Here is a 26,030-nt window from a genome sequence, read left to right on the forward strand (position 1 = left end):
CTGATGCTCCACCCAGTATCACCCAGTCTGACTGATCAGTTCCACACAAACACAGACACACGACACAAAGAGCTGAGCGTCATTTCACTCTTGCTGCCACCGGGTGGTGCTGTTGTTACTGTATTTATCACCTGTGTGTAATGTGTCTGTCAGCCATCAGATGGGGCTCTGCGCTCAGGAAACATCTCAGCAGCTCACACACACACACACACACACACACACACACACACACACACACACACACACACACACACACACACACACACACACACACACACACTCTTAATAGTAAAATTTGTTGTTTTTCCAAAGAGGTTCTGAACGCTTTCTGAGTTCCTTCCTTTGTCAACGTCATGAAAACACTGTGACGTTCGGTTTAAACATGATACAAACTTTATTGAAAAAGTTACAAAACTATATTTAGACAAAAATGATTCACAAAAGTCTTCTTGATATAAAAAGTTTTACAAAAACATTATGTACAAAGTGCTGCTCATCTGGTTTGCAAAACACAGTAAAAAAAAAACCAAAACCTTAAAAAAGACAACTTTGGATGAAAGTGACACCAATAACTTACTAAGAGACGACTGGAGAGTTTCTGCTGCCTGTAATTCAACAGCTAATGTTCCCAAATCATCCCGAGGAAGCTCAGACAGTAATCACAGAGTGTGGATGGAGAGCAGGGCTCATCCAGACAGTCAACAAACCCTCTTTATCTCCCTGCGTTCAGCTCGTCTCTGTTTAGTCTCGAGGATAAACAAAAACACAAAGCAACATTTCCTCCAGCTCATTCTCAGACAGCCGAAACCCAGACCCATAGCTGACTTTATTTCATCATCTGTTGACACAGCATCGAGATACCAAGGAGACATTTTAAACTTTCACATCCACCATTAATGTTAATTTCTATTGCGTCTGAAGTTCCTGCCTTCACTTCCTGTTGTCCTTCACATCATCGTCCATCTCCTCCTGGTGTCTCTTTCAGTCTGTACACTTCCCTTTCCTTCAGTCACACTTGATACCTTTCATTTACTGTTAATTAATACTGATTCAATGTGTCTGATACTTAGTCTGATTTATTAATGGTAAAAAGGAAACAGGTTCTGTAGCACCGTTATAAGAGGATCTGTTGTTTTTAATACAGATGTGCATTCATGAGTGAGTAAATCTGTTCAGGTTAAAATGAAATGTACAAACCTGACACATTTAGTTTTTGAGATATTTGATATTAGAGAATAGCACATACAGCGAGCAACAGCAGCGACCCACCGTCTGACACTGGCACATCGTGAGGACGGAAACAGAGGGCTCGGCGAGGACGGAGCACCTGACTTTGACATGACCAGCGGACTTCACTACAAGCTGATTGGCTGTTGAAACAGGTGACCTGCTTTCAAACCAGGTGACACCATCAGCCGGCATGAGTCAAGCTCAGACCGGCCAGATCACTGCTACTTTTCTCTGCAACATTATCGTCTCGTCACGAATCACTGGTCTGGGACAAAAACGTAGAAACAGAGCTGTAATACATTCATCAATCTGTTAGTTGTAGTTTTTATGCTAACTTCCTGTGGCACAGTGGGTATGGTGTGCCCAAAATCTGCTGCATATCTGCTGGGGGTCTATGGGAATTGACTCGCTCTTGGAGTCAGCCTCAAGTGGACATTAGAGGAACTGCAGTTTTTGACAATTGAGCAATGGCTTCATTTTTCAGCCTCTGAGGTTGCCACTTGTCTTTGGGTGTGTTAACGTTGACATGAAGTGGTTGATTCCACTTTTTGTGCTTTGTTTTTCAGTTGCAAGTCCTGTTTATTCATTAAAAAGATATGGTAGAGAAATGGGACACCACTGACTGCAGTGATACATTTTTCCCATTTAGTTAATCTCTTAACAAAAGTTGAAGTAAAGAACAAATGCTTTTGTTTATAAAAATCAAAATGAGCACCACTGGTTTTTGGTCCGTCACATCAGAGGACATTCAAACAGACTTTCTCGACCCCTCTACATTTCTTCCCCGCTAAACATTATTTACAATCATGAAATATTTCACCACATAATCCTCAGACATTAATGAGTTCAGTCTTTTCCAGTGTTCAATGAACAGACTTCTTAATAAAGTCCTGAGGGTGCAGCCAGACCCGACCTCTTCTCAGTGTTCCCAGAGTTCCTCTGTGTGTTGCCTGCGGCAGTGGGGGCGTTGGCATCTAGGCCCAGCGAGCGGCGGTATGCTGCAGATAGTCGGTACAGGACGTCAGGCCGAGGACCAGGGTGTGAGTCTGCCTTCTGCGTCATCAGCATCTCAAAGAGCGTGCTGACCTCAGACAGGAGGGCCCCGCCCAGTGGGCCGTCCTTCTCTGGAGATTTACCTGAAGGAGGAAGCAGAGAGGGACGTGTCACTCTGCTGTCATGTCTGAGGTCATTATCAAAATCTATCATTATTTATATAAATAATTTATAATAGTAATTAAATATTTTACCGAAGGTGGAGAAGGACGAGGAGTCCAGGGCGTCCCTCGGCAGGAGTTCGCTGTCAGTGGACGGAGGCCCGTTGGGGACAAATACGTTGTCGTGGTAATCGCTGGTGAGTGGGAGAGAGAGTCGGGCCATCCAGGCCGGGTCATTCACCTCCGAGAAGACGTCATCTGCAGAGAGAGATCAGAGACTGTAAATGATGGGCAACATGACAGCCCCCAAAAGTGAAGCCGAAACACCTCCATCGCCCCCTGGTGGCTAGCTGCAGTACAGATCATAAAGCCCGCCCCCTTCATGTTCCGTGATTTGACGCCATGATTGAAAACTGTGTTAGCCAATCGGTGTGCTCGCATTCAGTGGCGCTGCTCACAATTGTTCAGATGGGTGTTTGGGTGGGAGCTCCACCGTGGAGACCACTACTGGGTGGGGATGCATCGTCCATCCTTATATACAGTCTCTGAGAGAGACCTATGTTAAGAAGTTTGCAACAAGTCCTCCAACCCCATACGGCTACATATAGGTGGTCAGTCCTTCCCCTCTAATACGACCCACAGGAGCGCTTCCAAATTAGTGACCTGACCAGTGGCAGGAGATCAACACAGAAATGATATACGACTATCAGTGCTCGGACATATTTTCCGGAGTGAATGTCCGCGCCTTCATAGTACAACTGAGGGTCCGTGTCAGCCTCCAGCAGTTAACTGAAAGTCTAAGAGGTTAGTTTAACGTCCTCCTACTGCCAGCGTCAGGTTAAACTGAAACATGAGCTGCTGAGTCTGCAGTGAATGTCTTTCAGATAGCCAGTTTGAAACTAACTTCACTGTGGTGCAGCGGCTGTAGCTAACCGCAGTGTGTTGGACACTGTGTGGAGCAAGAGATTGGAGCATGTGCAGTCAGTGTGCTGGCTTTGCAGTCTGCACAGTCAAAAATAGGCTGCTAACAAATGTTCACATAGGGATCCATGTGGACCCTCGTAGACATGGGTGGATGACAACATTTACATCAAGCGGACCAAAGTGGACCCTCATGCACACACACAAAAGTGGAAAATATGAATATGCCCTTAAAGGTTGCAGATTAAAACATGATTAACTTTATGAAACTGGAGCAGTTTGGTCAGGGCCCATCATTATCACCATGGCCACTAGAGGTCGCTGCATAACAAACATAAACATTGGTCGTAATAAACTGAAGGTGCAAACAACCCATGATGGTGTTTCAGTGTGTGAAAAGTTTTGAACAGATTGTTGCTCTCCTATCAGCAGAGCCTGTGAAGCTCCTGTGACGTGTTTAGGTATGTTTGGGTTGACAGATTAATTTTCCTGCTCTGATCAACCTCTGCAGGGCAGATCACAGGTTGAGATTAATCTTTTAGTTTCCCTGTAACTGCTGGACGGGAGGCAGGAAGAGAAGGAGGAAATGACAGTGGTTTTATCTGGCTGCTGTCAGCAGGCTCTTCCTGCCATCCATGGCGTCCTGCGCGTTCCGTACGTAGGGCTAAACATCACGTCCACACCGCCATAAAAAAAGCTCCTGGCCTCCAGTCTGACATTCCAGTGAGTGTAAGAGGCGTAAACGCCGGGTGTGTCTGAGTGAAAACACACAAACAGACTCATCCGAGATGATTATACGTCTCACTTCACTTATTCATGTTGTGTAAAACACGCCGACTGTCTGCTGCACAGAATGTGAGAGAAAACCCTCGTTCCTCTGATCTTATCCTCATCACTTCCTGTTTACGTTCTGCTCTTCCTCCTGGTGTCTCTTTATCCGCTCACACAACAACATGATTCCCTGTTAGAGCTATTTAAGTTTCATTTGATCTCATTTAATCTAAAAACAATCACAAGCTGCTCAGCATGTCGCTGAATCTGTTCATGCATGTGGAGAATTACTGGAGGACGGTACGAGAGACGAGTGAAACAGCATCACACAGACACCAGTACAGTGGGTTTACAGTCTCATTAATATAATTATCTATATAAAAAGTCTCAGTCTCAGTATTTAACAGCTGTGTGTGTGTGTGTGTGTGTGTGTGTGTGTGTGTGTGTGTGTGTGTGTGTGTGTGTGGACATGGAGACAGTCTGACCTGCCATAAAGACAGAAATGTGTTTAAATGCTGCTGTTTTGACACATTTTCAAAATATCAGCAGTGAATCAAAACAGAGATAAAGTTATTTATTTTATTTTACTCTGCAGCTCTAAATGCATTTAAAACGCATTTTAAATACATTACGGGCATTATTTGAGTACAAGTGTTTGAGACTTCCATCCATCCATCCATCCATTTTCAACCACCTATCTGAGGCTGGGTCGCAGGGGCAGCAGGGTGAGCAAAGTACTCCAGACATCCCTCTCCGCAGCAACACTTTCCAGCTCCTCCTGGGAGATCCTGAGGCTTCCCCAGGCCAGATGAGATATGTAATCCCTCCAGTGTGTTCTGGGTCTGCCCCGGGGCCTCCTCTAACAGGAGGCGCCCAGGAGGATTCTGATCAGATGTTGAACCACCTCAACTGACCCCTCTTGATGCCAAGGAGCAGCAGCTCTACTCCAAGCTCCCTCCAGATGTCTGAGCTCCTCCCCCTATCTCTAAGGCTGAGCCCAGACACCATTCTGAGGAAATTCATTTTGGCCATTTATATCCATGACCTCATTCTTTCAGTCACTACCCAGAGCTCATGATCATAGGTGGGGGTTGGGACGTAGATGGACTTCTCTACAATGGTCCAGCACAGCGCCCGTATCACTGCAGATGTCCCACCAAACCACTGATCCATCTCAAGCTCCATTCTACCCTCACTCGTCAACAAGTCCCCGAGATACTTGAGTTCCTTCATTTAGGACAGTAACTCACTCTCAGTTATTTGAGACTTAATGTGCTTTATTACAGTTAATGGGCCGCGGTGCAGCTTTGTGAAATTGACCTTTACAGTCAAGATGGTGGAGACAATAACAAACACAACTGATTTATTCTTCTCATAAGGTGCCCAGCGTTGGTGGATCAAAAAATATCAGATATGGAATTAATCTGCAGATACTTCGGTTCATAATAAGACCAAACTTTTCTATGGATGTCATTTTCTTCAGGACATGGCGAAGGCCAAAATATGTCCTGCAGCACACGATTGAGCTTGTTGTTTTAAGCTGAGATGTACAGTATACAAGTGTATTTGGCGTTTCTTTACTGCAGTGTTGTGTTACTTATCTGCCAACATTCGTATGTTGGTATGTGATATCGCTCTATCTCTGTAATATCTCAGAGGTTTGGGTCAGGCTCCAGTAGAAGTACTTTACTTGTTGAGTTCTCCATTAATTACAAATAAAAGTACAATTCAACATTTAATTGAATTAAAGTATTGAAGCAAATCCCCAGTGAGAGTGTTAAGTTACTGATAACCAGGTGAAAAAGATTAATCTGCTCTTAAATCAATAAAAACACTGCATGCTCCTCTCCTGATTTAGTAATGTAAAAGTCATCGTGTCACTGAGTTGAAACAAAGGCCGAATTTAAAGCTCCTAAAAAACAGACTGACTTCAGTCTAATTATAAAATACGTGCACGTACAAAGGAAGCAGAGATTCCAGCCGTCAGATTAATGAAGTGAAGTAAAAGTTCAGACTGATCGTCCTGCTGAGGAGCTGCGGTCTCCTTCATCTAACCACAACCAGATGCACAGGATTAACATACTAACACACACACACACACACACACACACACACACACACACACACACACACACACACACACACACACACACACACACACACACACACCCCCAGTGTGGCACCGAGCGCCCCCACAGTTAAAGCCCCTCCCCCTCTTTCCTCCTTTTGTTTCAGCAGTATTTCAGCACGGATCCTTTAAACACTAAATGCTCTCAGTTCCTGAACACATCCAGTCACTGCAGATCCTTCATGATTAAAAAGTCTCGTTCATGTCTGTTTGACCTGTGAATAAAAACTCAACCCTCATTTCATCTGCAGAATCAAATTTGAACTTTTGTTTCAGGCTGGTGTAAATCTGTGATGCATCAATCCACAGTGTGCATCATTAAAGAACAATAAAGCTGATGTCAGTGATCTGATGATGAGGATGAGAGCTGCAGTTACAACTTTATATCAGCTGTCAAGTACTAATACTTTGTTACAGTACTTAAGTATTTTTGGGAGTATATGTACTTTACTTCTGTCGACTTTTGCTCCACTACATTTTCTAAATATTTTGCTCCACTACATTTCTTCTAAGCATGTTTGTTATTTACTACAAAACAGGGAAGGAAGGAAGGAGGGAGGGAGGGAGGAAGGGACGGACAGACAAATGAAGGAATGCCATGGCAGGAAAAGCTGATTTTTTTTCTTTAAATCCTTAAAGGTGTGAAAAATACCTCTTTTTTTCTTCAAGCATAAAGTATGCTCAGTTTTTAAAGTGGCATTCAAGTTAGAAAGAAATAAACTTCATAATCCTAAAAATTCGGACTGCATGCTTTTTATTACCAGCATTTAGTTGTACTTTTACTGTCAAGTACATTTAAAATCATAGTATTACTTTTGGTACTTAAGCACAGAAAATATCAGATACTTTAAGACTTTACTTGAGTAATACTAAAATAGGTGACTGTAATTTCTACCCAAGTCATTTTCTGGCAAAATATCTTTCAGGTACTTTATCCACCGCTGTGTTTATGAACCAAAGCTAACATGTAGTCTGTCTCTTAAAGTTTTGTGACTTTCCTCCTCTGTGTCTCTCAGCTCCAAGCCCACTGGCTCCTACTGAGGACGCACATTTTTGAGAACACAGATTTATGGTTTCTTCAGTAATTCCCTCAAACAGCAGCTCACTGTGGTTTTTATCAAACAAACAGGAGGAAATAGTGACTTTGTTGGGGACTATTTTCAGCAGCGGATAAAATCTGGTGAGTGTTTTCAGCAGAAGCACGGTGTTTGTGGGATTGAGTCTACAGTGTGTGTGTGTGTGAGCCAAGTATGTGCGACTCCTCTACGATAGGTGGAGATATGCCCCCTTTCAGCTTGTTAGTATTGGACCTTTTTCCTGTTGACCTATTACGTCACAGACCAAACAATGGACAAACAAGTTAGCTACGGTTAGCTAGCAGCTAACTGCTACCATGGTGGACAACTTTACAGCTCTGTACATTTGGTCCGTCCAAAAAGTCACGGCTCTGGATGTAGATTTCTCCATGTTGTTACCGGCTTCTTCTTCTCTTACACATTTAATGCTATTGGACTTCCGGGTCAAAGCCCGGGGCGGAAACTGTGGAGCATGCTCAGAGCGCCTCGGCCAGTTTGGGTCTGATTGACTGTATACATGCAGGAGTCACATGATCTGGGTGTGTTAGGCCCACTGTGACAGATTAACTTTAGGACCATTTCAGTCACACTAACATGTTTACAGGGATTTTAAAAGTCCAGTTTCAGTCCGATTTAGTTTTAACAACATCGGAGAGAGAGGATACATCATTGCATGTAGAATATCACAAGGTTTGTCCTTTGACTGTTTTACAGGAAAGTTTTCTTCTTCAGTTTCTCACAAAAACACGGTAGATAACTTTAAACAGCCCTCAAATCACCAGGCTACAGCCGAGCTGCTGTGATTTCAAACTACAGTAAAAACACATGACCATCATTATAAACTTATTATGCTAAACAATAAAACATCTGAGAAACACAACCACAGAACAACACACTCTCAACTTGGTGATATCATCTTCAGACCTGAACAAAGAGACAGCTCAGAGTTTAAATGATTCATCAGGACAAAAGAAGAAGAAGAGGCAGGTAACAAATATGTGAGAGACAGGAATGTGTTGCTCTGACGGCTTTATCAAAGCTTCAACACACACACACACACACACACACACACACACACACTGAGCTGTCACAGCACTGTGGTGTGAGTTACACTGATATTACAGCCTGCAGGGTAAAAGGTGAGTCAAGCACATAACACAACATACTCCCACTCACTCCTTTGTTTCTGTCTCTCCTGTCATAAAGTGCAGCTCACTCTACCATCACCGGGCTGGTAAACCCCTCCGCTCGCCGTGGGGCTCTGACCACCACAATACCAGGAAGAAACTGTTAACACACTCACACAGTCACACACATCTACTATACACAAACCAAGTGTTGGCCTACGTTCTGGAATTCCAAGCTGAACAATGAGCTTTAAGTGTGTTTGATGTTTGGCAGCCAAAAACATTTTAATTATTTAACTATGACCATCATCATCATCTTCATCGACCAATCCACTGGACGCATATCTCTCTGACTGACTTTAAATGGCTCAGAATGGGGTAAACAAGGTTTGATATAACATGCTAATAACAAAACATGCTATTGACATGACAGTGAAAGTTTAATCCTAAAATGATCATTTTGATTTGATTTGATTTATTGATTTATTTCTGGAAGACGATAAGACCGTAATCCTAAGGATAACATGCTAAAGTAAAATACTTATTTCCAGCATGGTCCTTGGTGTTTACACACAAGAAACAAATAAACAAGAAGCAGACAATCTCAGAGTAAAAATACATACAGTAAATAAGAGACAAAATAAATAAGAAAACAAAACAGCTGTAAAAACTATCTAGTTCATCAATAAATATCCACCTTGTTCCATAAAATCTGCTTGACCTGTCTTTTAAAAATCCCTCGTGATGAGAGGCATTTTGTAGCAGTTGGCAAACTATTCCATGCCATGATACCAGTGTAAAAGAAAGAGATTTTAACTGCATTATTAGCTCTAGGAACTATGCAGGAGCGGATGCTGGCCCTAGTGTTATGACTGTGCTGCGTGTGGACCATGGATACATTAGAGCATAAATATTTGGGGGCATGACCATTAACAATGTTAAACATATGGTTCAGCTTAAGTTGTTCTACTCTTAGATGTACAGGTAGTAGACCAGCTCTTGTAAACTCCTCCTTACCAATATGAGTACGGGGGGGTGTTTTTAACAGGTACCGAATAACATTGTTTTGCAGCACTTGGAATTTGTTTTTAAGTTTCACAGTCAACCCAGAAAACCATGCAGAGCAAGCAAAATCCACATGACATTGAACCAGAGTTAATACCAATAATTTCTTTACAGAAAAATCAAAAAGCTTTGTCTTGCGATATAAAAACTTCAACTTACAGGCACATTTGGCTCAAGTTTTGGCTGCAATGGATTCACCTATAAGTGATTGATCCAGTGTTAGACCCAAATATGTGACACTTGATTTAGACACAATTTCAGACCCATTACACATTACCTTTAAAATATTTGATTTTGCCAACTTCCATTTTGTACCAAACAAGATTGATTCAGTCTTGCCCAGATGCATAGAGAGCTTATTGTCTACAAGCCACTGGTTGACAGACTCAAGCTCTATGCCAAGAGTATTTTCAATGTCTTTAACATTACACCCTGGGACAAGTAAAGCAGAATCATCAGCATATAATAGCAACTTGCGCCGTACCGCAGCTGACATGTCATTTATGTATATTAAAAATAACAGGGGCCCCAGGATTGAACCTTGGGGCACCCCACATGTTATACTCTGCGGATCAGAGAGGGTCCCCTCAACATCATAACACTTGTTACTGAGGCTCGTACTTATGCCCCGCCCACACACACATACTCATTGACTGATGAATTGGTGCTGGTTATTTGTATTATTATCACAAATATATCTTTGTGTTTCATCAATGTCTGAGCTCCATTTCAACGTCACATTTCGCCTCCCCGTTGCATCCCCATGTGCACTGCAGTGGGCACAAAGCTAGCATCGTGTCAGCTAACTAAGCTAATCAACACAGCCAGAGCTAGAAACAAATGCATATGATTGGCTGACGCTGCACTGCATCACCGTGAGGTATTTGGGGGAAATTTAAACCATAAAACGTCACATTTGTAGACATAAAAACAACATGTCTCTCAGCAGTTTGGATCGTAGTGAGAGACTCAGGCAAGCGGAGCCTGTGGGTGGCTGTGGATGTATCCTAACCTGCCTCTGTGTTATTTCCTGCTTTCTTCTTCCTGTTTTCTACACATGTCAGTGTGTGTCCATTGTAAGTGACCGGTCTGTGTTCTCCAGGGGTCAAAGTTCAGCTGCTTTTGTCTCGACAAATCAAAGACTTTCACCGGGAGGTCGCAGCGAAACTCAAAGTAGTGAGATGGTAAACATAAACACAGTTGAGTCACAAAATCTTTTGCTGGACACATTTTCCCCACAAATACAACATGCTAACGTTATTAGCACAAGCCTATGGTATTTTACATTGTATAAATTAGCCTAGCTATTGTCTTCACAATTTATTTTTTGTTATGTATGAAATAAAAGTAAATAATAGCTCCGTTTCCAATGAGAGAAATGGTTTCAGCTTACAGAAATAACAGGATGTCTGTGTCGCGACGTTAAGTTATATTTCTAGGGAGGTGCACATCAGGCTACGGTGTAGGTTAGGACAGTTGGTTGGTTGGTTTGTAGTCGAGCAGTAAACACAAACAAGAAGACGAAGAAGAAAAACCTCACTTGGGTTGGTAGAGAAATTGTGTGTGTGTGTGTGTGTGTGTGTGTGTGTGTGTGTGTGTGTGTGTGTGTGTGCGTACCAGGGTGGTTGAGCAGGTGGTTGAGTCCCTCCTCCAGCTGAGGGTCTATGGGTGAGTCTCTTCCTGGTTCCCAGTCCACATCTCCAGCCTCACTCTCTCCATGTCCGCTGTCTTTGGTGCTCTGCCAATCAGAGCAGTCCTGGCCTCCATACCTGCACACGACACACACAGACACGTACACACAACTGTCAGATTACATCGCACATGCACTCACTCCAACAAACATGTCCCAAACACTAAGGACAGGAATAATACTCCAGTGAATCCTTCATCAGAAAGTCCAGTTCTCTGGGGCGCCCATTAGCTCTTCTAGTAGAGCAGGTTCCAACCCATGGCCCTTTGCTGCATGTCATCCCCCCTCATTCTCACACTACAGCTGTTCCATCGAGTAAAGGCAAAAAGCCCCTGACAGATATCTTTAACAAAAGAGAATTCAATTCTCAACACTCGTTCATCAGTTTGCTTTGAAACAAACTCAGTGTAAAACTTCTTATTGGACATTTCTCAACCACAGACTGTAACTAGAACACTGACAGACCAAAATTAGACCCAATAAAGACAACTGTCAGTTAATTTATATATATCCCAGAATCACAAATTAGTTCCAGAGGGATTTACAGATTGTATAACATATGGCATTGTCTATCTTTAGACCTTTAATTTGTAAAGAAAAAGAAAAAAGTGTTGGTGTAGTAAAATATTTCCTACTTGGTTTGAGACAACTTTTGCAAAATATTGTTTGTGTAAAAGTTTTAATGGAAAACTTTTTGTTTGATGCAAGAAAACACAGACACTGCTTTTAAGTGAAAAATAATTTACAGAAAATGAAAAGAACATTTAAATTCATGCATAAAACATGATGTCAGCTGAATTTTAAAGACCCGCTCCAGTTAGAAGTGTTTTCTTCTGTTTACGTCCTCTGAAATGTCTGACCTACAACCCTCCTTGTCTTACAGTTTTTTATCACAGAGAAACAAAGAACATAAATGTAGATAAAGAGCAGACAGGAGTCGGTGTATCAGACCAGAGCTTTGGTGGTTTGGTGCAGGGAGATAAAATGGTGATAAAATGCCTGAGGTTTCAGGTGACAAATCCATTGATAACCACTCACTCACACACACACACACACACACACACACACACACACACACACACACTCCTGTAAACCTGTAGAGCTGTAGTATCACAGTATGTAGCCACAGGCAGGCTCAGACAGGAAGTGTCAGTCAGATAAAGGTGAGCTCACGGATGCGTTAGTCACTCTGAAGCAACCACACAACCTCATTTTATTCCCGTAAAAAAACAAAGATTTAAATCTTATCTGACTGTGAGGTGATGATGTTACTGCATGATTTTATCACGGATGTGTCAAACAACAACTCTCCTGTCAGGATTCACAAAATGATCAGAGCATAAACGTCCGGTGTAGGATTTATGGTGATATAATGGCAAAAAATCAATATAATAAGTGTTTTTTTTTAGTGCATAATTACCTTAAAATAAGACTCGTTGTGTTTGTGTTTCCTTAGAATGAGCTGTTTATATCTACAGAAGGAGTGGTCATCATCTATGAAGATCACCATGTTGTACCGCCATGTTTCTACAGTAGCCCAGAGCTGACAAACTAAACACTGACTCTAGATAGGGACATTCGCATTTTCATGTCGGCCACCGTAGTTAGCAAACCCTCCACTTTATTCAGTGTTTTTACCAGGCTTAAATCACCTGGTGTGTTTGTTTCTGAGAGGAAGAGACCTTTGTGGATAATTCAGCTCCTGAACAATGAACACTGAAGGAATTCTAACCAGGAGAAGTTTCAGCTGGTTGCAATCTGCAGTCCTCACTGCTAGACACCACTAATTCTCCCTAAATCTGACACACTTCATCTTCAAAAAGGAGCTTGGCAGTAAGAAAACATCACTTTAATCCAGGACTTTCAAACCTACGCACATGAGCCTTTTCTGATCTGACATCAGTACGTTCCACAATCCTCACAGATGATGCTCCGAAGTGATTCATATGACTGTTTGACTGTATCCATGGCACTGTTAGATCAAGAAGAACCTCAAGTACAAAAAGGTGTGTGGCATGAAACAGTGCCCTGTGTGTATCAAGGTGATGTCAGATCTAATCTCATCGCCACGGTGACGCTGAGGTGGCTGCTTCCTTTCAGAGACTCTGAATCACTCAGATAGAGCTGCTATAACCTGCCTGTGTATACACACACACACACACACACACACACACACACACACACACACACACACACACACACACACTTTAACACACTCCTGGGGGTTATGAGACACTCTTCCTGTGACATTGAGTTTTTGACTTTGCGTCCTGTTTGTGTGTTGCTGCTGTTTCAGTCGCAGCTGGTCAGTGGGTCAGAAACATGAGGAAGACGTTTATCAACTTCAGTCTGTCACCACGTCAACAACAAGCAGGCACCCCCTCTGAAAGGGTCACAGAGGGGGTAGACATCTGACTGGGCGGTTATAACTGTGGTAATAACCACAGAGAGGAGCGGTTTCACAAAAACAACCTGCAGTGTCCAGGTTCAGGAACAAAAAAAAACATCTGTGAGCTGTTAGAATACATGGCATTCCCCTTTTAATGTGTGTGTGTGTGTGTCCTGCTATCAGAGTCGGTGTGGTTTGATCAGAGAGCGCAGCAGTGATCACAGTCTGAAACCTGCAGCCAGCTGGCTCTGAAACAAACCCCTGCTGATGGACTCAGAGATGGAGACGAGGAGGAAAGATTCGCATCAAGTGTTTTCTTCAGGATTTCAGTCTGTTTTAAAGTCAAAGTGTGTGTGGAGTTTAAAAGACTGTGATTTGTGTCAGTGTCGCTCTATCACCACCTGGAAGAAGATGATACACTGAATAGCTGACGTGCACTGCAATATCAAATCTACTGTAAAACAACATCATGAACTGAAAAACCACAGACAGCACAAACTAAGCTCAGTGTGACCACCTGACATCAGGTTACAGTAAAACTAAATGACTTTCAATAAGTGCCCTGATTTTTTACTCTGCATCTAATGTCTACAAATACGTCTGCATATGTTAACAGGATCTGAAGGCAAAAGGATGAGATTTTGTAGCACATTTTGTAGTCCAAGTGGTGTTTACCAATAATATTTGAGCAGGCTGTAGTTGCAAAGAGGCAACGGAGGTGGAACACATTGGACAAATTGTCCTGCATACCCATCATAATTCTGCACTAAGGGGAAAAAAAACGCTCTGGGTTGTTTGTATTTCTTTAAACCAATCACAGTCATCTTGGGCGGTGCTATGCCCAGGTGAGCGCTGGCATTAAAATGGCCATCAAAAGAAAATGCCACATAAAACATTAAAAGACATTTTACGTTGTTGGTCGCTAGCACAGACGTTGTGAAACAAACACTGAACTTTCACCTGGGAACCTGCTGTTTTTTCCCGTGTGAAAGCGAAAGTCGATGGAGTTGTTTTAATTAGAATGTAGTATGCTACAGTGTGTAGCATACTATGCTAGTGACGTATGTCGTGTGATGTTACATTATGTAAATATCTTAAGCCAAGCCATGATGTTTTTTCTAACCTAACCATGTACCTTGGTTGTTTATTACATACAAACGTATTAGTTTGTAGTTTTATTAGCTTAATTAGCTGGCTAAGTTTCATGGGTCCATGTCATTGGTCCGACATCCCATTAGTCCGACGGTCTGCAGTGTTTAACGGCTCGCGGCAGCATATTTCTGCCTTGATGGTGCGCCACGACCGCATAGGCATCATTTAGGTATGGCGAGGTATGGCAGCTGCCATACCTTGGAATCGGGACAAAAAAAAAAAAAAGAGGTTCTGTAGTCATCTTACTTGTGAGTGTCCTTCATATTTGTTGCAAGTGATCAGATGTGATATGTTAGATAGTCCGAGGCGCACTGGCTGGTTGTTTTCATTGTATTGCACTTAAATAGGTCAATAATATGCTCATCAGTGAATACGAGTGTTAGTGAATCAAATTGTTCGCCACTTTGCTCCTCCTCCTTGAAGCCTGTCTGATTGTATGTGGGGTTTTTTCTTCATGTCGGCATGTTAAGCTTGTATTTTCGGTCTCTGGAGACACTATACAGAGAGCTCACTTATACAGTATTGTACCAAATTGGCCTTTGTTTTACTGTGTTTCATACACCGGACCCCTTGGTTATCTTCTAGAAATGAGCTTTTATTTTGTTTATTTTCTGTGAAGTTAAACACATGACTAATGATAATTAAACGTCCACTCGTTGTCCGTGGTGCTGAAATATGCGCCAAAATAGGTCTCACCAAGTCGTGCATTACATTACATTACATATATAAGTTCATATTTTTGAAACTCCATCATCAGTAGCTCTGTGACGTCATGTCATATTGCCATACCTTAGCTTTTGCTGAAACGACCGGCTCTGGGTCAGCTGGGAAAGGCTTGAGGCAGAGCAGGCTCACAGCTTATGTGTTTGCCACTTTCTTTTTCATTTTAACCCACACCATGATCTTTTCCTAACCCTAACCAAGTGGTTTTTGTGCCTAAACCTAACCAGACCTTAACCACAGGGCATCATGATGATTTCGGAACGGACTTCGGAACAATGGGTTTAATATGGTGGGAACAATGGGCTGTCGGACCAATGGGCAGTTCCCAGTTTCATTGGGTTTATTAGCTGGCTAACATGGCATCAGTTTTATTAGCTTAATTAGCTGGCTACCTAAGTATCATTAGCTTTATTAGCTGGCTAACATGACATCAGTTTCATTAGCTTAATTTGGCTACCTAAGTTTTATTAGCTTTAATAGCTGTCTAACATGACTTGAGTTTTATTAGTTTAATTAGCTGGCTAACATGACGTCAGTTTTATTAGCTTAATTAGCTGGCTACCTATGTTTTATTAGCTTTATTAGCTGGCTAACATGACTTGAGTTTTATTACCTGGCTACCCGAGTTTTATTAGCTTTATTAGCTGGCTAACATGACTTGAGTTTTATTACCTGGCTACCCGAGTTTTATTAGCTTTATTAGCTGGCTAATATGACGTCAGTCTTATTAGCTGTTAGCTGGCTATCTGAGTTTTATTAGCTCTATTAACTGTCTGACATGACTTGATTTTTATTAGCTTTCTAGGTTTCTTAGGTTAGTTCTAGCTAGCTAGCTAACATGACTTTAGTTTTATTCGCTTTGTTAGCTGCTACTTGAGTCTGCTTTATTAGCTGGCTAACGTTACTTGAGTTTTATTAGCCTCATTAGCTGGCTAACATTACGTGACTCTTATTAGCTTTATTAGCTGGCTACACTGTTGCCAACTCCTCAGTAAGAAAAGTAGCTATTGGCTGTCCTAAAAGTCACTAGAAGTTGCTAAATGACATCATCGCCTAATTTGCATAATTGTCCATACACATGTAATTGTAATGGCTGCTGTAGGAGAGAGGAATAATGTCATGGGAGAGACAAAAACTGAGTAAAAAAAACACCCTGAATATGTTTAGAACTACAAATGAACCTTCTTTCAGTGATTTATATTAGACAAAGAAAATTTTACATTTACATCCTGCTCTGACTGCAGCTGGGAGGGAGGACTGGGCCGTCTGTGAGTGCTTTGAGGCGAGACAGGAGCCCACAGCATTATGTGACTCTTATTAGATTGATTAGCTGCTACTTGAGTTTCAGTAGCATTATGAGCTAACTTGAGCAGCAGTGAAGTAACTAACTGGTCTCTCAACTTCAGCTCTACTCTCACAACTCAAGTTGTTAATCAGACTGTGAACAACTGCGGTGCACAGGAGAGGAAGTCTTGGCTCAAACATCTGCTGGCTACACTTTAGCCTCTGAATTATTGACCTTAGAGGCTGAATCATCGTCAGACTGATAGCCGTTCAGAGACTGACTTTACCTAAACTTTATGCAAATAGCCCAGAGACACATTAACCCCCAAAGTTTTTTTAGTGAAGAATCAACCTGTTTTAGCCCATAAACTTTTTATACAGTTACATGTGTAACATCGCCATAACTTTTCATATTAAAGAACTACACACTTCAATTCCAGTAAACTCACATGGGTAGATGCTGTAATGTCAGTTTTAGGGTTTATAAAGGAAAAACAACAACAATAATGTAAAAGCCGTTCAGGACAGACACAGACGTGAAACCATGAATCAAATGTGAAGGTTTTTCATTACCCACAGAGGGAGCAGTTTGGTTTGACTTTGTTGTGGTTTTGTTGTGTCTACACTTCAGAGGAGGAGGATGGAGGATGGAGGATGAAGGACGGAGGAAGATGGAGGGATATATTGAGGACAGGGATTAAGAGGAGGAGGAGGAGGATTGCGACTGACCTGCCATTGCGATGGGAGTATTTGTTCCCTCTGAAGTTGGGCCTGGGCTGCAGCTGACCCTGCCGGAGGAGGGAGAGGAGCTGGGAGATCTGCTGCAGGGAGGAAGAGGAGGGATGAAGAAGTTAGAATAATGACTTTAAATATTTGTTTCCTTCCACCTCCTTCACAATGACACCCACAGGTAAACTGACAACAAGTCTTAAATAAGTCTTAAACTTTGGGTTTCAAGTGCCAAACAAATCATAATGCACTCTAATATTTAGCCTTGACTTACCGTTTTTTTATGCAACTTTATTACGGGAGATAAAGGGAAATTAATGGATTGGTGACACAGTTTTTAATAACATACTTTTAAATCTTTGGGTCTGGGGTAGAAAATATCAAGTATTTAAGAAAAAAGGCTCAAGTCCAACTGAAGTCATGAGTCATTGGTGTTTTTAAAGTCAAGGTTGAGTTACTAGTCTTGTTTGATTTTGTCAAGTCAAGTCTAAAGCCATAAAATCTGTGACTCAAATCTGACTCGAGTCCAAGTCATGTGACTAGAGTCCACTCCTCTGAGTTGTTTCTGACTGTGTTAATGTGATCAGTGAGTGTGTTGGTGTATGAACAGTGTGTGACGCTCAGGTAGAGAGTGAATAAACATTTTCTTTTTTTTTTTCAAACAGTGTGAGAACGGAGCTCCTGCGTCCGTCTCACTGCTCACAGCTTTCTGCTGACAGCTCTGTTATGCAGCGGATACACACTGCACACCAGGGAGGAAACACACACATACACACACACACACACCGGGGAAAGTAAGCATATGCATGTGTGTGTGTGCTCGCACACTAATATATGTCTTTGTTTTAGCCATGACATTTGTGTGTTTTTGCACGTGCATGCTGCAGCAGCGACAGGAAATGGCCTCTACGTAAAAGCCTATTCTTCTCTGGCTGGCTTCCTTCGAGGATGGATCTGAAATATGGATGAGTGGAGGAGGGGTGTGTGTGTGTGTGTGTGTGTGTGTGTGTGTGTGTGCAGAGGTGGAGGTGAACAATAAATCCCCTCCTCTCAGACATCCAGCAGGCCTCTTCCTCTGCGACCTCGAGGGAGGAGAGAACGTCTGAGGCATGAGGTGTGCCAACTGGGCCAAGCGGGAGGGTAAAGGAGAGGAGCATGCTGGGTAAAAAAGAAAAAGGCCTCTTCCTTTCTCTGATGGGATTCACGTGAGGATGTTGGACCTGGCCGAGCTCTTTGTTCTCTGTCTGCTGGGCGTTGGCACCAACTTCTGCCCTCTGTGACGCCAGTCTGTGTTTTAACCAGCGAAGCATTTCTACAGTTTAAAACTGTTCCTGACGCCAGGACGATGTTCTGACTCTCTGATTGTAAAAATGTATCTGCATGTTCCTTATTAAATATGAAATGGCAGGTATAAAGTGCTGAGTGGGTTCTTTTCCTCTTAAAACAGCAGCCAGCCGAGGCTCCGTCTCATAAACCCACAGAAAGTTTATGAAGACATCAAACACTGAATTTTAGTGAAATGACATCTGATCCTCTAAATTCAATTTTTATGATGAATTTCTTATAATCAGAGGAAACTTTGATCCTGCTGCAGAATTTATTTGAGTCACTGAAGAGGACACTTCACATGACCAAAATATGTCAGTAACTTCAGTCTGATTTTGTCCACATTCCTTTAAACACTAAGTTGAGATGAACCAGTCACATGTAACATTTTAACTTTTCCAATTTGATTTACTAAACATGGAGAAGTAGTTAAGTTTTTATGCACCACATATCTCTGAGTTCTTTTAAATGAAGGCCAAAGACTTTTTTGTTTGCTGCTGCCTTTAATGCAATCAAATATTTGTTTATTTATTCTTGTACTTCATATTTGGCTTGTCTTTATTTACTATTCTCTTGCTCCATAATAGCTGTTTTAAATCGCTTTTAAATGTCATTTCATAATGTGTTTCTTTTGCACTTTGTCTTGATGCTCTTAAAGTTTTACATAAAGTTTTACACTTTGGACTGCCTTGTTGTTAAGATGTGTTTGGTCTTCAACGGGGGGTCCGTAGAGTTACTGCAGGGGGAGCCGCCAAATTATTGTTTGGGAATTAAAGTTTTTTATTTTTCAAAAATTAAAATGTGTCTGTAAATACTCTTATAATACACATTATTTGTGAAAATAAATTGGCCTATTCATACAAGAAGCATTTAATTTACAGTACATTATTGATAAGGTTTCCTATGAATTCTTGTGCATTCATGTGAGCTAGCTCCACCCATTGACCCCCAATATGCCCCAATATGGTAAGTACACATTATTGTTTATTGGCCTTAAACTAATTAGTTAAACCAGTTTTATACATTTTAGTCAAATTAACTAAAAACTAAACTAAAAAAATTGTTGACTTAAACAATTCTGTCAAGCTCATGAGGGAAGAGTTTTTGTGTCAAGTGAAAATAAAGTTTTTAGCATTTGTGTAGACTTTACATTAAAATTTGGTGTCATGGACTGATTGGGGTTCACAGTGTGCACTGATTGAACCTTTTACTGCAAACACAGCAGTTTTCTAAACCTCAGTATGGTTTCATCAGTGTGTGTAAGGCCGTGCTTTATTGGATGACAGAGGTTTTAATGATGTTCACTGTGAGAGTGTGATATTGACCTGTGGTGTGAGTGTGAGTGGTGCTTCATACTGAATGTGGATTCACTCCTGAATGATCCTTGATCTGAAGAAGTTACTGAACCATCACAGCTGAAATAGTTCCCAGTAAATGTTCCTTCTTGTTTGCTGAAACTACAGTGACCAGCTTTTTATTAAAGGTGACACTTCACAGTTTTGGTCTTTTCATGTGATTTAGTGACAAAAAGAAAAATACAGAAAAAGTATCTCTGACTCTTCCTCTGTATCTGTGACACTTCCTCTGTATCTCTGACTCTTCCTCTGTATCTCTGACTCTTCCTCAGTATCCTGCTCTGAATTCTGAGCTGCTGTTTTTAGCTGTATTTCTTCCCTCTGCAGCAGCTCAGCTCGCTGACACTGATTTTTGGGTCATTTGTAAGTGACAGAGCAGCGTGTCAGAGTGGTGTTACCTTACACTACAAACACATCACCGCTTACTTTAGCTGGCCTCACCCCCCTTCACCTCCTCAGACCCCACCCCCACCCCCACGTCCTCCTCTCCAGGTTCCAATATGAATCTGATATGTGATGTTCAGTAAAAAGGACTGTCAGAGCTTCTCGGGGGGGGGACTTCTGTCTGTGACACATGAGCACCTGAATAAACTCCACTGCTTTCTGGCTTCACAGTGATCCATCTCCCACACACACATACACACACACAAACCTCCTCCTTACTCCAGCCTTCAGGCTGTCTGAGTAAGTCATCACATAGGAGGCTGAAAAAGCAGAGAGGCTGCTGGGAAAGTGTAATGGAAGCTGGTCTGTGGGGGGACGTCTGTTCAGATTAATCTCAGAGACTGCAGGGAGACTTAATTACTCCAGCAGTAACTGTAAGCACATGTTGAAATAAATGTGATCACACGTTTTAAATGGAAGTCAGTGACATTTAAATGAGAGCAGCAGCAGAGGAGCATTAACCATAATGTTCCAGCTGTTGTGGAGAATGTATAGAAAGACGTTTAGTTAAATCATTAATGAAATGTAAATAGAAGAAGCCTAAAAGAAAAAATAAATGGAAGCATGAGTTTTAGTCCTATGATGTGATGTTTGATGTATTTTAAAGGGATAGTTCAGATTTTTAGGAGTGGAGTTGTATGAGGTACTTATCCATAGACAGCCTATCACATACAGTAGATATCAATCGGCACGCCCCCGGTTTGGAGAAGTGTTTATATTACAGGCGGTAAAGACATTGTTGCCGTCACAAATGTGGCACAATACAAGAAAAAATCAGACATTTCCCTGGTTCCCTTTCCCCCAATCCCCTAAACCCTGACGGGGAGAGACCAAAGTACCGGAGATGCAAATACTAGCAGCTTAGTTAAGTAAGGCAGATATTGACTAACAATTATAATTGTCATCATAATTATTAATTGCAGTACACTGCTTAGCTTCCATATCGGACTCCTGCCTCCTGTGCGATACTGTACACCATACAACCCCACTTCAAAAAATCTGATCTCTTTCAGTTATTTAACATGTGACATTCACATACGAGCCAAGAAACCAAGACAAACCATTGCAATTCACTGACAGGTACCACAGAGGAAGAATCAATGAGAAATGGCAGCTCACCTGCACTTCTGGGGAAGCTGAGGAGAGCTCAATGGAGTCTCCAAACGCAGCCATGGACAGTCGAACCAGGTTTCGAAGCATCTGCCGATGTTCTGCATCGGGCCCCCCTCGTCCCTCCGAGGTCCTCGGCCTCCTGAGAGTCGCCTGGGATGATGAACTCAACCGTTCCGCCTCCTCCCCTCCAGCGTGAGCCTGACGCTTCAAGGTGCTCGAATGTGAGACTGAAGAGGATGACGAAGGGTTTCTTGCTTTCCGAAGACTCCTGTATGAGCTGGCAGGCGTCAGAGGCAAAGTGCCATCAAGTTCGATATTCCCAGGTTTCCGTAGCGTCTTGCTGTAGTGGGTGGCAGGTTGATCCCCTTCAGGGTAGCCTTGGGAATGGAAGCTTGTGTTCATGACTGATGGCGTTAAGGTATACTGCCTGTCAGTTTGTGGATCGTCTGACACCATTGGAGGAGGAGCCAGTGGCTGGGCTTCACTATCATCCTCAAGAGGCTCCTCCTTTCGCCCTCTGATGACAGGAATTAGCTGGATGTCAGACTTCCTGATGTTCTTCTGTGGGCGCCTCGGGTGGCGAGTGTACGTCGACTCAGCCTGTCTGCAGTTGTACGCCCGGCTGTCCCGTTTCTCTGGGCGGCAGAACGTTGTTACCAAAGCGATGGCCAACAGGAGCAGCAGGCAGGTGGCACCCAGGCAGATCGCCATCATCATGGTGAAGCTGAGCTGTCCGCGGGTGCCAGGTGAAGAGTTCTTCAGGTGGTCCCTGAGATTGATGAAAGTCACCTCCAGAGTGGCCTTGGTGCTCAGGCTGGGAGTGCCCATGTCGGACACAGCAATGTTCACCTTAAAAGTTTTCCCAATGAGCTCGGTGGCGTTGGTGGTGTTAACAAACAGCTGGCCTGTCATCTGATCCAACCAGAACAGCCCATCAGGGTTTCCATCTGTGATGAGGTAGCTGAGCTGTCCGTTCAGCCCCGAGTCTGGGTCCTCTGCCTTTATGGTGGATGCAAGGAATCCAACAAGTCCCTCTCTGACCAAGTGATTGATGGGCGAAGGGGTGGAGTCCTCTTCTGTATCATTCCCCAGCTCCGTCACAATCTCCCCCTTGTCTGTGTTGACAGGTACACTGAGAGAAGCCACACCTTTTCTGGGCTTTGGCTCCTTGATGACAGGGTAGTTGTCGTTCACATCCTGGATGTCTATTTGCACAGAGGCCGTGCTGGTGAGAGGCGGATGACCCTGGTCAACTGCCTCCACCATGAAAGAGTAGGAGCGGGATTCCTCGTAGTCTAGAGGACGCTGGACGCTGATGACTCCACTGGTCGGATTGATGGAAAAAGATTCGGTGTCAGTTTCCACTTTGTTGGGGTTGCGTATGAAGTAGGACACTCTGCCGCTGAACTCCAGGTCAACATCGTGGGCTTCAACTTTGAGGGCATGGAGGCCTGCCACATTATTTTCCTTGACGGAGGCCTTGTAGAGGGAGGTGGAGAACACCGGAGCGTTGTCATTCTCATCCAGAACATGGACAGGCAGGTGTTTAACACAAGACAGCGGAGGATCTCCGTAATCCTGGGCAAGCAGCGTGATGTTATACTGCATGACCTTCTCTCGATCCAGGCTGCCGTCTGTAACAATCATGTAATTGTCACCGTGGATGCGTTTAAGGCGGAAAGGGCCTGATTCTTCCTGAATGAGCGCCCTCACTTTGCCATTTTCTCCTGAATCGGCATCAGACACCATCACCAGAGCCAGGAAGGTGTCCAGAGGTGCTCCTTCCAGCACAGTGGCCACAGGTGAGTTGGGTGGAGTCCAGGTCATGTGTATCCTCGGGGCATTGTCGTTTACATCTTGAAGCTTCACGTGGAGTTTGCAGTGTGTGGGGATGGCGTTGGGCCCGCGGTCACGGGCCTGGATGATGACTTCATAAGAGGGCTGGGCCTCATAGTCCAGAGGAGCTTTGAGACTCACAGCTCCACTTTGTGGGTCCACATAGAAAAGTCTCTGTACCTCTGGGCGGGTATGCTTACTGAGTGAATACTCCACCTCCCCATTGGCCCCCTGGTCCGGGTCAGTGGCCTTGAGGTTGATGATGGTTGTCCCTCGGGCTGTATCCTCAGATAGCTCCACAGTAGGGGTGCTGTCCTCAAACACTGGGCTGTTATCATTTGAGTCCTGAATATTAACACGCACTAACGTGCTCCCAGACCTGGGTGGGTTCCCTTTATCCCACGCCACCAGGATGAGGTCAAACGTGTCCTGAACCTCCCTGTCCAGCTCTTTGATCACCACTAGCTCTGCCTGTTTGGTCCCACCTGGTGCGACTGTCACGTCCAGAGCAAAATGTTGGTTGACGGACAGCGAGTAGGTTTGAAGGCTGTTTGGCCCCGCGTCAGGATCCACCGCCCGGTCCAAAGGGATCCGCATCCTGAGGCTGGCTGTCTCTGAAATCTCCACTTCCTGCAGCGTGCTGGGGAAGCTGGGACTGTGGTCGTTCAGGTCCATCACCTCCACGCGAACTCGCAGGCAGTTCACAGCTCCACTTTTCCTGTAGAGGACGCTGAAGGCCAGCTCGCAAAGGTCCGACCCACGGCACAGCTCCTCCCTGTCCAGCCGGCCCTGGGTGGAGACGACCCCGTCTCGAGTGCTGACGGAGAAGGGAAGGGCTTTCCCGTGCTCCACCACCTGGAAATCCTCCAGGAGGCCGCTTTCATCCCTCTGCCGGAGGTCATCGACCAGCCGGCCGACCCGGGTTCCCGTTGGCTGCTCCTCCCAAACCCGGTACTGGATAGTTATTGATGACGGCTCGGTGGAGCGAGCGTCAGAGCAGAGACTCAGAACCAGAAGCAGAGCCAGCAGCATCATGACGTGAAGTAACAAAAATCTCTAATGGCTAAACGCACATTTCTAAAAATCTTCCTGTGAAGAGTTTAAAATTTAAAATGACTTTGAAACTGTTTTCTTTTGAAGTAGATGAGAAAAATATCCTGTTTATCTACAACGAGCATAATATAAGATAAAGATCAAATCCATTTTTTCTTCACAATAATCCCCAGTTTCTTCTCGTAAAAACAAAAAACCACAAGAAGAAAACAGAATACCTAGAAAAACTGAAGCTCCAGCCTGGTCAGGAGACACTTTTAGAAAGCTATCATTAAGATATCATCCTGTCTCCGTCCACACTCTCTGCCTGCTGGTGTTACTCACTCATACAGCTGCTGGGCTCCAGCCTCTCACTTCATCCTCCTCTACTCAGCAAAGTTTTGCTCCGACTGAGAAAGTTTGGATGTGGGTTTCCACATGCAAGCGGAGCCGTGGCCAATCCAAGGGGAGGAGGAGGGTCATATGCAAATGTATCCAGACTCAACACAAAGAAAAGCCCTCGTGCCCTGAGGAAACTCACCACAACTCTGGAGTGCTTTTAAAGAAACACGATACCACCTCTCGGTCACTTAAAGCCTTCAGTCTGCATAAACTCATCACAGCCTGCAGTGTGGGCCCTTAAATCATCTGGAAAATCTGTGTTTTGTTAACTCTCAGTGGGGCTTAAGCCCACAGCAGCACATATTTGTACTTCATCACAGTGACGTACGATATGAGATATCTGAGCTCCTATACAGATAGGAAGATAAAAATGCAGCGACAGTTTGAGTGCTGTCAGTCAGTAACTCTCTGCTTCATTAAATTCTCCATGAAAGCAGATGGGCTTTTTGCACAGAGTAAAAACAATAAATTATCATTGTTTAATCTTTAAATCCAAAGTTTGATGGGTCCACAGTCGAGGACGTCCATCACAATGACAGCTTTTTTTTCTCTTCTCCGAAGCAACAGTTGTTTTGGTTGTTTGTCCTTGGAAATGAACGAGATGATGTGGTAGTTTTCATGCAGGAAAAAATATCCTTGAAGATTCAGCCAGCTATGAAGTGAATGTTTAAAATTCAGATGCCTGTCCTTAATGTGACAAAACCCACATTCCAGATTTTCAACAGATGTAATTATGAAGCGTCAGAGCGTTCATCACCAACCACAGAGGTCAAAATCATTTCCAGCAAATCAGCAGGAGCTCATTTCAGTCATTCCTCTGCAGTTAAATGTTTCTTCATCAGCTCAGCGAGATAATTTCATCACTTTAGTGAGTCCCAGAGGAAAAATCATGAAGCCACAGAAAATGAATATATTACCTATTTTGTTAGCAGGCGATTTAGAATTCAATCACATGAAAGACGTGCTCCAAATGGACAACTCTGGGTTTCACAAAAAGTTTCATGTAAATTTTTTTGTGTCATGTTGATTTTATGTAGACGTTGAAAATATCTTACTGGGCCAACGAACAGTGCAGGCTGTGAC

At 43.3% G+C, this 26,030-nt stretch overlaps 2 protein-coding genes across 3 annotated transcripts; both read right to left on the bottom strand.

The window, feature by feature from the left end:
* Positions 1–377: 377 nt before the first annotated feature.
* LOC125894793 (protocadherin-12-like) lies at positions 378–24,943 on the bottom strand. Of its 2 annotated transcripts, none has more exons than XM_049586415.1 (5): positions 21,684–24,943; positions 17,440–17,528; positions 11,090–11,241; positions 2,478–2,642; positions 378–2,366 (listed from the first exon to the last, which is right to left on the bottom strand). In XM_049586415.1, the coding sequence occupies exons 1-5, from the start codon at positions 24,546–24,548 to the stop codon at positions 2,110–2,112; spliced, it is 3,528 nt and encodes a 1,175-aa protein (XP_049442372.1). In that variant the 5' UTR covers positions 24,549–24,943; the 3' UTR covers positions 378–2,109. The 2 variants fall into 2 exon arrangements, with proteins under 2 accessions (XP_049442372.1, XP_049442371.1); XM_049586414.1 differs by having other exon boundaries at positions 17,440–17,531.
* Positions 2,110–24,548, bottom strand: LOC125895002 (protocadherin-12-like). Its single transcript, XM_049586769.1, has 5 exons — positions 21,684–24,548; positions 17,440–17,531; positions 11,090–11,241; positions 2,478–2,642; positions 2,110–2,366 (listed from the first exon to the last, which is right to left on the bottom strand). Exons 1-5 carry the CDS (start codon positions 24,546–24,548, stop codon positions 2,110–2,112), a joined length of 3,531 nt encoding a protein of 1,176 aa, XP_049442726.1.
* Positions 24,944–26,030: the final 1,087 nt, after the last annotated feature.

Source organism: Epinephelus fuscoguttatus, linkage group LG9, assembly GCF_011397635.1.
Source record: "Epinephelus fuscoguttatus linkage group LG9, E.fuscoguttatus.final_Chr_v1".
NCBI classification, from domain to species: Eukaryota; Metazoa; Chordata; class Actinopteri; order Perciformes; family Serranidae; genus Epinephelus; species Epinephelus fuscoguttatus.

Coding starts and splice junctions, on each gene's coding strand:
- LOC125894793 (XM_049586414.1), bottom strand. CDS start 24,548: ATGATGCTGCTGGCTCTGCTTCTGGTTCTGAGTCTCTGCTCTGACGCT. Junction 17,532..21,683: donor CAGCTTCCCCAGAAGTGCAG/GTGAGCTGCCAT, acceptor TCCTCCCTGCAG/CAGATCTCCCAGCTCCTCTC. Junction 2,643..11,089: donor CCACCTGCTCAACCACCCTG/GTACGCACACAC, acceptor CTCTCTCTGCAG/ATGACGTCTTCTCGGAGGTG.
- LOC125895002 (XM_049586769.1), bottom strand. CDS start 24,548: ATGATGCTGCTGGCTCTGCTTCTGGTTCTGAGTCTCTGCTCTGACGCT. Junction 17,532..21,683: donor CAGCTTCCCCAGAAGTGCAG/GTGAGCTGCCAT, acceptor TCCTCCCTGCAG/CAGATCTCCCAGCTCCTCTC. Junction 11,242..17,439: donor TACTCCCATCGCAATGGCAG/GTCAGTCGCAAT, acceptor TGTCGTGTGCAG/GTATGGAGGCCAGGACTGCT.